The 14137-nt window shown below is 42.9% G+C and overlaps 1 protein-coding gene across 2 annotated transcripts in view; it reads right to left on the minus strand.

Moving 5' to 3' along the window:
- Positions 1-14137, minus strand: part of MAP2K5 (mitogen-activated protein kinase kinase 5) — a 269836-nt gene that overhangs the window by 101842 nt on the left and 153857 nt on the right. For both annotated transcript variants that reach the window (XM_039220044.1, XM_039220036.1), the window contains exon 16: positions 10565-10636. In XM_039220044.1, the coding sequence (XP_039075975.1) occupies positions 10565-10636 (72 nt within the window). The remainder of the gene's footprint in view (positions 1-10564; positions 10637-14137) is intronic.

Raw genomic sequence — 14137 nt, forward strand, 5'->3', positions numbered from 1 at the left:
AGAAACTATTCCATGCTCTTTTTCTCAAAATTCCTGAGTGGAAGGGAAGGAGGCCCGTGACAAGGACTCCGGACCACACTCCTGCCCACTTTCCTATACAATCTTCCAATCTCCCACCGAAATTTCCTTGGTGTTTGGACACTTCAGCTTTGTCCCTTTGCTTTCTGACGGTTTTCAGCAGAAACTTGGGATCAACAGGTAAGATGTTTCACTAGATGGAGCAGCAGACCGAACATATAAGAAGATTCAACTTTCACTCATGTTCTTGGTGATAATTATAAAAAAAGGAGAGGAGAAAATATCAGTATTTAAGTGGAGCACACTAAATGCCAAATTTTATGGTCTAGAAGAGCTGACAGCAGCTGCTCAGAGGGTACCCAGAGCCGTCCATCACCCCTCAGACCAGGTTCATAATCACGAAGGGCTAGGAAAGCAAACCAAGCCACAGCTGTAGACCACTGTGTCTTGGGTGTTTTTATGTAGGGGGGAGAGTTGGGGGTGGGGATAGGTTCTTCTGTATATTTAGGAGCAAGAACCAAGTCTAGATAATGCTCCATAATTCTTGTCACTTGGCAAACACACCCAATATATAGATGAGATTGCTATTTCCAACAGAAGCTTACTCTCAAAGTAACTCTATGGGGTTGTTATTATTAAATGAAAGTGTTTATAAGGGAGCCCAGAACATTCAGAACACCTGCTTTGAAAGAATGTGTTTACTATGACTGTTTATCATCTGCCTCCCTCATTGCATTGTAGGTTCAATATGCAAAGGCAACGTGGCTATTTAGTGTATCCTCAGCACTTAGGAAAGTGTTTGGTAAATAAAATGTGCTCAGAAAGTATTTGAGGAATTAATGAATTTTAAAGTTATCTTCACTTGACAGATAAGAGTGGCATACACTTGGAGTGGCAAAATACTTGGCCAAAATCACAATGATTGTAAGGGGTGGTGTCAACGTATCTGGTTAATCCAGAGTCTGAACAGTTTTAAGATTTCAAGAATTAGGATGGCAGCCCTTGAATCTGAAAATCTTACCACAGAAAAAAAATTTCCCACTTTCACCAAACGTCTCCAGAAGCTCTGTCAAGGGTACTAGGCTGGGTGATCCATGCCACTTTTTCAATACTTTTATTAGTTTCATTTCACATAGCTTTATGTGTTTGCTTGTAAATGTAGTAGATTACATTTCATTTTCTTGGGATCTAATGAGTCTTATCTAGCACCCATTTAAAAAGATATATTAAGGCAAATTTTTAAAAAATTTTTCATTAAACATTTTTCAATGTTTATTTTTGAGACACAGAGAGACCGATCATGAGCAGGGGAGGGGCAGAGAGAGGGAGACACAGAATCAGAAGCAGGCTCCAGGCTCCGAGCTGTCAGCACAGAGCCTGATGTGGGGCTTAAGCTCACAAACCATGAGATCCTGACCTGAGCCCAAGTCGGATACTTAACCGACTAAGCCACTCAGGTGTCCCAAGGCAAAATTTTTTTTTAATGAGATGTGTTCACAGGTTTTAACATTTCCATAAAACAAGGTGGTTCTATCCAACTCTATTTACTTTTTATGCTACAATTTCCTTAGAAAAAATTTCATTGTAGATGTCTACAGAAAATTCAAAAATTTTACCATTCCTCAGTAAAAAGTCTTCTCTGGGAAAAAGCATTGGTAGATGCCATTTAGAAAAAAGTTTGGTTTTGTTTTTTGTTTTTGTTTTTGCTATAGGAATAATAAAAAGGAGGGTAATCTCAAACAACATATAAATATTTCTCTCCTGTTATAAAATGAAAATGAAAATGTGCTTTGGTGATTTCTTTCTCTCTATTCCTCTATTCTTTCTTTCTGAAACTTCTGTTTTCCATTAGACTTCTGACCTAGTTTTCTAATTTTCAGTATCTGTTTGGTGTCCTTGTTCTCAGAAAGTTCCTTTGTTACAGCAGCCTGTTCTTGTTTCCTGAATGTAGTGTTTTCTCCCACCCCTGACAATACTAGAGTAGTTCATTTGAATTTTTCTTCCCTTCAGAGTTTCCAAGGCCCTCCAAGTTGTTTTCCAGTTATTTTAGGTCTCTCTCTTTTTTTTAAAATATTTTTATTTATTTCTAGGAGAGAGAGAGAGAGACAGCGTGAGCAGGGGAGGGTCAGAGAGAGAGGGAGACACAGACTCTGAAGTAGGCTCCAGGCTCTGAGCTGGCAGTCAGCACAGAGCCCGACAAGGGGCTCAAACCCACGAACCGCGAGATCATGACCTAAGCGAAAGTCGGATGCTCAACCGACTGAGCCACCCAGGCGCCCCTTTAGGTCTCTGTCTTAAAGGCCTTCCTCACATGTCTTCCCAAGAGGAAGGCACTGAAAATCTGGCTGGAAACACCATGCTCATTGGTGGGTCAGACTGACGTAATGTGATGTAACATGAACCCCCAGTGTCTGGATCTTTAAGACTTGGACTGATTTCCTTCGAGAAAGTCTCTTCTGCCTGGAGAAGGAAGACACCTGGGCTATTGGTGTCCTAGCAACAGGGTGTGACAGGGAGGTCTCAACATTTACCATTCCCTTAATGCCTCTGTGCTTCAGTAATGGGACACACTCTTATTCTGTGCTAGGTGTCACTTATTTTACTCTTTCCAGGAAGACCTCTCTCTTCCCAGTTTTGTTGCTGGGGCTGGGGAGTGGTGACTGTCCACACGTGCTGAGTTAGGTGACGAATCTGTGGGTCGAATGTGCTTCTCAAACAGACTTTAAAATAATCCTCTTCTCTCTGGTCCCACTTTCACGCCTAGTTCCAGATAACTGGTACCACCCATTCCTGCGCCTTTGGGGTGTTCTACAGGAATTGGGGTCTTTAGGGGCGCCTGGGTGGCTTAGTTGGTTAAGCGTCTGACTTTCGCTTAGGTCATGATCTCGCGGTTCGTGGGTTCGAGCCCCGCATCAGGCTCTGTGCTGACTGCCAGCTCAGAGCCTGGAGCCTCTTTCAGTCTGTGACTCCCTCTCTCTCTGACCCTCCCCTGCTCACGCTGTCTCTCTCTCTCTCCTAGAAATAAATAAAACACTAAAAAAAAAAAGGAATTGGGGTCTTTATCACTTTTTTCTTCTTTTTTAAAATCTTTGTTATTTATTTATTTGAGAGAGAGAGAGCACGCGAACGCAAACACGGGTGGGGAGTAGAGGGAGAGAAGTAGACACAAGATCCAAAGCAGGCTTCAGGTTCTGAGCTGTCAACACAGAGGGCGACACGGGGCCTGAACCCACGAACCATGAGATCATGACCTGAGCCGGAGTCAGACGCTCAACCGATTGAGCCACCCAGGCGCCCTGTCACTTTCTTTACAGCCAGCTTAGGATTTCAGCATTCTGGGCTCTGCTAGGTTGTTTGCCGCTGTCTGTCGGGTCTCCACACCCCGAAGTTGGTTGCTAGCGTCTCCTTCCCCTTTTGCTTTGTCTTCAGAGTAGTACGCCTTTTTAAAAAATTCCTTTACAGTTATTTGTAGTGGAGTTTGAGGTGCAAGGGGAAGCTACAGCACCCCTTTAAAGTTCCAAGCTTTAATCAAATGAGCAACTTTTTTGAACAAAATATAAACATTTAAGGAAATAATTCCTTTTAAAGAGAGGAGATAATAGCTTAATGTTCTCATTGTGACCTGTGTCCAGGAGCTCTGAAGTAAAGCTTCCATCTAAAGATGAGGAAGCTGAGGCCCAGAGATTAAATGACTTACCCAAGGATCTACAGTTTAGACTGAGAGAACTGAACTCTGATCTAGGTCTATACTCCAGCAAACAGAAACCCTTCTCCACATGCAAAACGCTGGCGATCTATTCAGCTAACATTTATGTGTGCATATGTTAAAGGCTCCATCAAACTTCTGCTTCAGAGCTGTGATAAAAGTATGAAAAAACTGAGCCCAAAGACTTCCTGAGTACCCACTGAGGAGCAGTGGAATTGTGCTGGTGAGTGGAGAAGGTGTTGAGCATAGCAGATGTGACTCCTATCGTAAGGAAATCTGACACACCTATGAATTATTATGGTACAAAGTGGAAAAGGCAGATGCTGTGAGGAAGATGAAGATGAAGGTCAGAAGAGGATGCTACTTTCAGTCAGAGAGATCCGAGTAGGCGTCATGAAGGATGGGTATCTAACCTGTATCCTGGGGAGATGAAGGAAAATGATATGCCATGTAGAGTGAACAGCAGTGTTCAACGGGTTTGCTTTTAACTTGGGAAAGGGGATTCCAAAACTCATAAGAAAAACACTCTTGGCCAAAAGAACAGAACTCATAAAAATCTTCAGAAGATGGTGTTACTGTGATGACAGTGACCTTGTGTGGCTCCCTGGATACGTTCTTCGCCTTTCTAGAGACGTTTCTCTAAGCCATGGGCTTTGCTTCCATCATTTAACACATCATTCAAACCACTTCAATAAAACAGGGATCATGCTGAAGAGGCGTCTCAGAGGACTAGATGACACTCCAATTAACCAAGCACATCGAGCCAGATTGTTCTATGCCTCAGACTCAAGAGACTGGCGGAGAGAGGAGGCAAACAAAGGCAGAAAAAAGCGAGGACCCAAGTGAAAAGAGCAAAATGCATGTGTTAAAGATGGGCTTTCAGTCTGACTCCTGCAGAAAAGCCTGTCAGAAGATTATTCACCACCAACCTTAATAAGGCTTATAATAACCCGCCGGCTAGAATCACAAACCAGAACGTGTACCTGTAGAGCGTACTTGGTGGGAATAAGGGCAGTGCAGGAAGGGCCTCTTGCCTTTTAAAATGTGAATGCATTATTCTGGGTACTGCAAAATCCAGGCTGGAGGAAGGTGTGCGTTGACTTATTTTTTGACACAAGAAGGGCCAACTTAAAAAAACCAGCTTTTGCAAACATGTTGTGATTTAAATGACACAAGAATATGAGTGGAATCACTAATCAGTGAAAAAAAACCCAGAGGGACTTCTCTTCTTGAGCCAGTCTGTGGGAGGAGAGATAGGTATTGAGCTGCCTGTGAAATTAAGAATTTGTGCCCTGGGGTGCCTGGGTGGCTCAGTTGGTTAAGGGTCCGATGTCGACTCAGGTCATGATCTCATGGTTTGTGGGTTCTAGCCCAGCGTTGGGCTCTGTGCTGACAGCTCAGAGCCTGGAGCCTGCTTCGGATTCTGTGTCTCCCTCTCTCTCTGCCCCTCCCCTGCTCATGCTCTCTCTCTAAAAAATAAGAAAAATATATACAAACTTGGCTCTTATTATGCAACCAATTTTCATTTTACAGTTTAGCCCTGAAGTCTTGAATGGCAACTACTAGGGTGAAGAGTCCTAAAACTCATCGCCTAGTTGACTGGATCAGTGTGAGCTTTCTAGAAGAGTCAGATATGCTGCAAAGCAGGATTAGTCCTTCTAGTTTGTCCTAGTTCAGGAATTTTATACCTTTGTTGGTGGGTCTTACTTCTTTTTATCTTTTTCTTTTTCTTTTTTTTATTTACTTATTATTATTTTTTTTTGCATTTCCACACTGATTTCTGTCATGAAGGTACAAGGAAGAAATGCAATTCTACATGGATTCTTTCTCCCACGACAAAATTGAGCCCATACAAGCCCCTCACATGGCAACGACCTTTATTTGGCTTCATAACTAATCCGCATGAGAACTACAACACATTTGAAGATCTGAGTTGAAAACCATAAGCAAAACACACGGAAAGGAGCCGAATTCTTCTCATCCAGTGACACTGCCGTGCTCCAGTGAAGCTGAGTAATCTCATTTTTCCCCTTTATAAGGGTAATCTCCGTGTTTCTGTTGCTTTTGCCAACTCCAAATACTACATACAGCTGACAAAATCCTGGAAGAGACCCATTTTATCCCACAGGGACACTGAACTGAGAGGAGATGGGGCAGCTCTGTCCCTGGATAACAGACAGTCTGATATTAAAGATTCTTTGCTTAAGGCACAAATGTACCTGTCTGTGACTTTTTTAATGGCACATTTTAGTGGCATGTGGCATCATCTTTTATGAACAAGTGTGCGAGAGGCCTTGTTAAGAGCCCCACGGGGAGTAGGACAGCACATTAACAAGGGGAGGGCAGCATCGGGAAGGCAAACAGAGGTGAGCCTCGCTATTTTAGGAGTTCAAAATGATGAAAGTGCCTTCTGCTTCCTCCCTCACCAAACCTCAGGGAGGGGCTGAGAGTTTATGGAGTCTGGGGGAGGGGTGTGCTAGTAGAGGCAGAAGGCAGAGAAGACTCTCGTTTCCACTTGGCCTCTATCTGATTCTTGTATACATTCAGAAAGATTCCCTTGCTCAGTTTCCTGTATTTTGATCCCATTTGTTTCTTTACAGCCAGCACCCTAGGGGAATACAAATGACTCAAAACACTTTAAGGTACCCACACAAAGAGGTCGTGGAAGGGCCCAGATGAGGCCTTGCATGCTCTGACACTAGATCTCTTCCGAGGTGTTCACAGAGATCCACCTTAGTATGTGTGGGGCCACGGGGAGGGGCTCTTCCCTCTTTTCCTTCTTTTTACCAGGGGCTAACTCCGTTCAAGACCATGCCAGTCAGTTAAGTGTCTGATTAAGCGTCCAACTTTGGCTCAGGTCCTGATCTCACCATTTGAGAGTTTGAGTCCTGCGTCGGGCTCTGGGCCGACAGCTCGGGGCCTGGAGCCTGCTACAGATTCTGTGTCTCCCTCTCTCCCTGCACCTCCCCAGCTCACACTCTGTCTCTCTCTCACAAAAATAAAAAAACATTAAAAAAAAAAAAAAGACCAATTCAGCTCAACTGTAAATCATCTGGAGAAACCCCGCCTCTCCCGCAGGCCTGGCGCTCAGAGTATTTAGGAAGCACCTTGACCAAAGATACTAGCACACTGGTTGTTTTGTTTCGGGCCTTAGGTGTTGGTCTTCTCTATCAGCAGCTTTCTGCGACCCATTCTCCAAGGCCTGGCCCATGAGAAGTGCTTAAATAGTCAATACTGAATGGGCGTGTTTACTCTTCAGAGCATACCCCTAGAAAAGGAGTCTTGGTTTTAAAAGTGCGGATAAACAGAAGAGAAGCAATTCTTTGAAGATGGGGACTCTGTTTCAGAATATAATTTGTTATTCAGAATTTTAAAATGCTGTGAATTTTAAAATGCTGTGGAGATCCACACTTCTATCGTGACTTGAAACAGGATTTGCCACATTTATCCCAAGCAGACAGACTGTGGGTGAAAACAAAAACTCTCTGCTTAGTGCTTGACTTCAAGTGCTTCTTGCGGACTAAGCTCCCCATCCCCTCAGGTGATATTCTCATTACATCTGCCCCTAAGGAAGAAAAGAACCTTGGGGCTCCCTCCGTCACTGTATCATTCACGATTTCTCTTCTATGGGCTCAAAACCTCCGACTCCCTTTCCCTATCACTTACTTTGTGTTACCTTGTGCCCCAGATGAATTTGGTAAAAGACACACCGGGGGCCTTACTCTATTCCCTAGTGGCTTACTGCTCTGTAACTTGTGTTCAGTCACAGCTGTCACTTGCTTGTCTGGTAGGTGGTGAGCTCCTAGAAGAAAGCGCTACAATTACACAGTTCTCTCTGACATCACTTGGTGAAGCATCATGCACAAAGAGGTGCTCAACAACCTTTCTTGCTGATCGTAGTCAGACTGCACCTGACTCCCTGTACTGACATTACCGACTCCTTCTGATTTAACATCTGGCTCGTCACCAACCATCTGAAAACACAGGGAGCATTAGGACACCTAGCCCTTCCTGTCTTCCCCTACTCTCCACTTTGAGCCAACACATTCCTTCTGGCATTCAGGTGTCCCACACTCGATGTGACAGTTTGTTACACAGTCCCTGTCCCTTAATCCTCCTCAGTCTTATAAATTCAGTGAGTCTGTTTTCTTCAGTCTTCTGGAGACCGTTCAACAGTTTATCTCCAGGATAAATGAACATGACTGACAAAACACCAAAGACAACAATGACAAATTCCCCCCTTATACTATAAAGACCCTCTTTTTAAATCTTTGCATCCCTAGCACCTAGCACAATATTGGCAGAGGTATGTTTCAATATGTAATATAAATCTGTTCTATGTATTGGGCATCTATCTATCAATCTACCTACCTACCTACCTACCTACCTACCTTCCTACTTACCTACCTATCTTAACTGATGTCCATGTTTCCATGCTTGTCCCTCTATGGTCTGTGCTCCACAGAACACCCAATGATATTTTGAAAATATAATTCAGTCATTTATCCTCAGAGGAAAACCTCAAGTTCTTACCATGGCCTACAAGGCATGGTAGGTATATGCTCTAACTCCTGGTACCTCTCTGAAGGTATTTTTTCCCATCTTTCCCCTTAATAACTCCACGACAGTGACCTTGGTCTCTTGGCTTCCCTTGAGCATGCCAAACACACTCCAGTTTAGCACCTCTGTATCCGCTGTTGCCTGATGGCTCCCTCCTTTCACGTCATCCAAGCCTCTGCTCAAAGGTACTTTATCAGAAAAGACTGCCCCGCTTTATTTTTCTCCACAGGACTTGCCACCATCTGACAATTTATATATTTCGTTATCCTGTTTTCTGTCCTCCTCACACCCTACTCCATGAGAGTGGAGACTGGAATGTCCTTTCATTACCGTATCCCCATCGCCTATCTAACAGACATAGCAGGAGCTCAATATATAAATAAGAAAATGAGTGTGCAAGGAGAGAACAGTGAATATATCTGTTCTAAATCCTCAATCTATTAGCTATGTTCTCTCATGGTAGTATGTGTCTCTGCATGTTATATCACGCCAGGGCGTACATCGCCCAAGTCACGCTAGGGTGTACATCGTCCAAGTCACTCAGCTCTAGAGTTGATGCAGAAAGTTAAAGAAAGAAAACAGACTGCTTGGAGTCATAGAATGTTATTCTGGAAAAGGGCTGCAAGAGCATTATCTTACAGATGAAGAAACAGAAGCCTGGTGAAGGACAGTGGCTAGCCCAGGACACCTAGAAACCAGCAGCAAAGGTGAAACTGCTGTCTTTCATTCCCAATCTAGGTTCTTAGCTGGACACCACACACTTCTCAAACGTTCTACACCACATCTGGTCATTTGTTAAATGCACTGGAGGACAATGGTTTAAACATGCAAAGGGGTGGCTCAGTTGGTTAAGCGTCTGACTTCGACTCAGGTCATGATCTCATGGTTCATGGATTCGAGCCCTGCTTTGGGCTCTGTCCTGACAGCTCAGAGCCTGGAGCCTATCTCCCTTTCTCTCTGCCCCTCCCCCCTCATGCTCTCTCTTTCAAAAATAAACATTAAAAAAATTTTTTTTAAACATGCAAAGAGTATTTATATAAGAGTAAGGCCTGAGTTTCACAAATCAAAAGAATGAGTTTCCCTCAAAACAGGTTAATTGAACAAGCCCTTCAGGCTTCTGTTGGGAAACGCGGTTCTGAGCTTCTGTCCGCCATTATTGCTAACCACTCAGCTGATGCATACATACTGTATTTCCTCTTAGATTCTCTTTTGTGAAGAAGCAGAAAAATATAGTTTAATAAACACTGATTAGTCTTGCTTTCTCTCCATAGTGCAGGTGAATTGAGTCTAAAGATATTTCCTTATAAATTCAACTGCATGCATGCATTACAAAAATCACAGAAAGAAGTATTTGACCCCAAAAGAGGTGATAAAAATGTGACTGCAACTCTATCCATGATCTTATTTGAGGACAGTCCTTTCTACTTTTTTAAAAACAAAACTCCTTTCTCTGAATCAATGCAGGTGAGAAACAATTCTTGAAGTACTGGAGAGGATCCAGATTCTATACTAGTACAATTCACATTGAGCCAGATATCTTTCTCATAGAAATTGTACACATTTCCTTATAAATCAATTGTTCTTGTAGGAAACCTTAGCACAGAGCTCTTGTGGGGTTATATGTAGCACACTAAGATAAAGTCCATTCTAAATACAGCTATAAGGAGTAAAGACATTAAAATCGTGCTAAATACATACCCCTCCCCTCTCCCAGATCGTATCGTGCCCCATCCCCCAACATGTGAAATGACTATATTGAAGCAAAGTGGTTTTTTTCTTTCTAAACAAACATATAGACTTTATACATCCAAATGAGTAAGGCTGAACTCTTTAAAGTAATCACCACTGGAAGTTATATGTGCATTCCAACAAGGGTACCATTACACAGAACTCTGGAATCTTTTATTATAATGCAGGCTCTAGTGTGCATAAAGGTCACCAGGGAACATGTTAATAATGCAGATTCTTAAAGATTTGGATTTAATTAGTCTTAGATGGTAGTTGGGGAGCCTGTATTTTTAAGAAGCTCTCCAGGTAAGTTTTGTACAGGTGATGTGCGAGAAACAGCACCTCCGAATGGTCTATTCACAAGCCACTCAAGGATATCAAAACGAGGACTTTGGAGTTAAACTCCATGTGTACGTACACATAACTAATAGAAATTGTACATATGTCTGGGTACACAGAGGTTTATTTTTAGTTTTCTCAAAATCTTCATCCTTCCTGATAGAAAATATTAGGACGGTTATACACAGAAACATCTATTTGCAAACAACATACCTCCATGAAAGAGATTCCTAAACTCCAGACATCAGAATGGATGCCATACTGCTCCCCAGAAATTCTTTCAGGCTGTAAGAAAACAAAGGGAGCTTGTGAGCTGATGGAAGCGAGTCCAGGAAACACTACCATGGGCTTGGCTAAGGCAGGTTAGCCATCAACATTTTATGGGACTTTATGACGAGCAAAACAATCTCACGTGTGTGTGTGTATATATATATATATATGCATATTAGATAGGTAACATATAGAAACTACATAGGTAATACAGATATACAGAATCTCACTGAGTCCTCACAAAGTCCCTGTGAGGAAAACTTTATTACCTCTGTTTTAGAGATGAAGAAAATGGAGGCTCGTATTGGTGAAATCGTTTAGGCAAAGTCCTCAGCTAGTAAATGAGCTGAGACCTGAACCCAGGTCCTCTCCCTCCAAATTCAGTGGTCTCAGCTGTGAAGTGACAAACTACATTACATAATGTTATCACTTAATTGCACTTTGAGAGATGGGTCTGCATCACTAGGGATATTTTTATTTTTAATCTTTTAACTTCTTACTTGGATATAATTTCAAACGTGCAAGAAAGTTGAAAAACTAAGACAAATAAAAAAATCCCTATTTCCTTTTACCCAGATTCACCTACTGTTCAGCAATTTTATTCCAATTATCAGGGTTTCTTTTGACATGAACCAAGGAACAGTTTGAAAGGTCCACTTGGGACAAATGGTCCTCCATTCAGGATGCACAGCAAATACCTTGTCTAGAAAGCCACTACATGTACTCTCTCTGCTTCAAAAGGAATAGTTTCTTGGTGGAGTGGGTGCTGCCTGGTCTCTCTATCCCTCCAGGATGCAGCATTCAGTATGGTACTTAACATAAATCTTCTGAATGAACACAGGAGCACACAAACAGAAGTCTCATGGAGGTAGAGTCTCATGGTCACTCAAGGTCACAGAGCTGGTGACAGCAGGTCTAGGATCATAACCTGTACCTCCTGGCCCTCAGGGCGCCATTCTATTCTCTGTACCATCCCTGGGGGTCTTGATGGCCACCACTGGCACCAGCCTTCGGGAGCTTTCATGGGAGCCCTCAAGAGTACCTGGGGCCAGGCTCAGGCTGGTCCACTGCCGATGGAGGAGGTAGGCACCCACCACCCACCAGCAGGGGATATGTCAGGGGAGAAGGTGTGAGCAAGGTGCTTTTGGGTGAGTAGGCACAGTCCTACATCTTGAGGGGTTGGCTTAGCTGGGACCCAGAACTTCATGACCTACTTTCTCCTCATACCCATCAGGCTACCTCAATATACTTACCTGGCTTCTTTCCCTTCTTTTATTTATTTCTTTAATTTGTAAAACCCCTTTCCTACCAAGGACAATTCTTCCCAAGGGCCATGTGTCATGTGACCATTTCTCCCAGCGGCTAATAGACATGGCCATCTCAATCTCCCAGTACTTTTACTTTCACATTCAAATCCCCCACACCATCATTTCTGAAGTTCCTTGTTCAGACATGAATGAAACCATTACCCAGCTCCAGCTAGTTCAACAGGTACTAGGATGAAAGCAGCCAGTTAGTTACAGGAGTTACCACCACTACCACCACCACCACGATCATCATCATCATCATCATCATCAACATTACCACATCATCATCATCAGCATCATCAACACTACCACATGCATTTATTGAAGAATTTCCATACGCCTGGCATTGGTTTAAGTGCTAATGTATGTCTCATTTCGGATTCATAAGCACCCATATTAGATTAGTACTATTATCATTCACTTCTAACAGTTGGGGAAAAGGGGGTACAGAGAGGTTTAGTTTGCACCCACTATATGACTATAGGACAGTGGTAGCTGGTCAAATGACCAGCTAGTATATGCCGGGCACTGGGATACTTTGCATTCTCTACACTAAAGTCAGATATTACTGCCCTCATTTTACAGATGTAAAAACTGAGGCTTAATAAAATTAAGTGGCTGCTGAAGTCTAGAACTATGGCTAAATATGAGGCATACTGTTTAGGAACACGGTCAGGATTCAAACCCAGGTATGTCTGACTGCAAAATGAGGGTTCTTTCTAGTGTGTCACACTGCCCCCAGAAACAGAAGTCAGAAGAGCCACACATTAATCTTGAGCTGGTCAGTATTTCTCAAATTATGGTTTTCACACTAGCTTTCAGAGAACTGACTGCCTGAGGTGTGTATTACAGACGAACCGCCCGAATCAGAACCTCTCAAGTGGTTCGGGGGATCTTCTTCTAAAAAATAATTTCCCAGGGCGCCTGGGTGGCTTAGTCGGTTGAGCGTCCGACTTTCGCTTAGGTCATGATCTCGCGGTTTGTGGGTTCAAGCCCCGCGTCGGGCTCTGTGCTGACTGCCAGCTCAGAGCCTGGAGCCTGTTTCAGTCTGTGACTCCCTCTCTCTCTGACCCTCCCCTGCTCACGCTGTCTCTCTCTCTCCTAGAAATAAATAAAACATTAAAAAAAATTTTTTAAATAAAAAATAATTTCTCTGGGTGATTTTTTGGTATATACTCAGCTTCAGCCACTAAACATCTCCATGTTCCCTACAAAGGCAATGACCTATCTTCCTCTTCTGTGCTTCATGAACATTTCTTTTATAGGCCCTGGTCGTGGGGCACCTTATTTTGGTGAAACATTCCTGCACTTCTCAGGAAGAATTACAATTTCTTGCCTCTGTCCTGCATGAAAATGTTGCTTGTATCTTTAATATCAATTGATTGCACTGTGTTGTAATCATCAGATTACTAGCCTGTTTCTCCTAAGAGGCCAAGAGAGTGTCTTACTCATCTCATATCTAGTACCATGGCTGGCACAAAGCCAGTGTGTGGTCAAGGTAGGCTGCCTTGAAGGGATGGAATACATGTTTACTGCACATTTGGTTTTAAGCATGTGCCAATTATTAAGTCCCCTGAAGTGTTCTACTAACATAACTTCCCCAATATTACTGCTATTCATGCTCATGAAGAAATATCCAGCAAACATGAAAATCCTAAAATCTTCTAGAACTCTTTATTAAAAAAATTTTTTTAATATTTATTTTTGAGAGAGATAGAGAGGGAGAGAGAGAGAGGGAGAGAGAATGAGCAGGAAAGGGGCAGAGAGAGAGGGAGACACATAATCTGAAGCAGGCTCCAGGCCCTGAGCTGTCAGCATAGAGCCTAATGCAGGGCTCGAACTCAGGAGCCCTGAGATCATGACTGGAGCCAAAGTTAGACACTCAACCAACTAAGCCCCCCGGGTACCCCTAGAACTCTTAAAGAAATAACCAAATGTTGCCTTCTTCCCTGTTTCTTCTCTCCTACTCTCTCCTTTTCTTGATTCCACTAGCTGACAGTTACCAAAATATAGCACTTCATTCAGTGTACAGAAAAAGCAAATAAACGAAAGTGGAGCCCACATACAAAATATTTTGACAGGACCAACAATAACATTAAATACATTTATAACAGTTGCCCAATGAACTTTTTTTTTTAAAGCTTATTTTTATTTATTCTGAGAGACAGCATGTGGGGGAGGGGCAGAGAGAGGAAGACAGAATCCCAAG

This window comes from Hyaena hyaena, unplaced genomic scaffold, assembly GCF_003009895.1.
Source record: "Hyaena hyaena isolate Hyena2069 unplaced genomic scaffold, ASM300989v1 scaffold_15, whole genome shotgun sequence".
In the NCBI taxonomy this organism is placed as follows: Eukaryota; Metazoa; Chordata; class Mammalia; order Carnivora; family Hyaenidae; genus Hyaena; species Hyaena hyaena.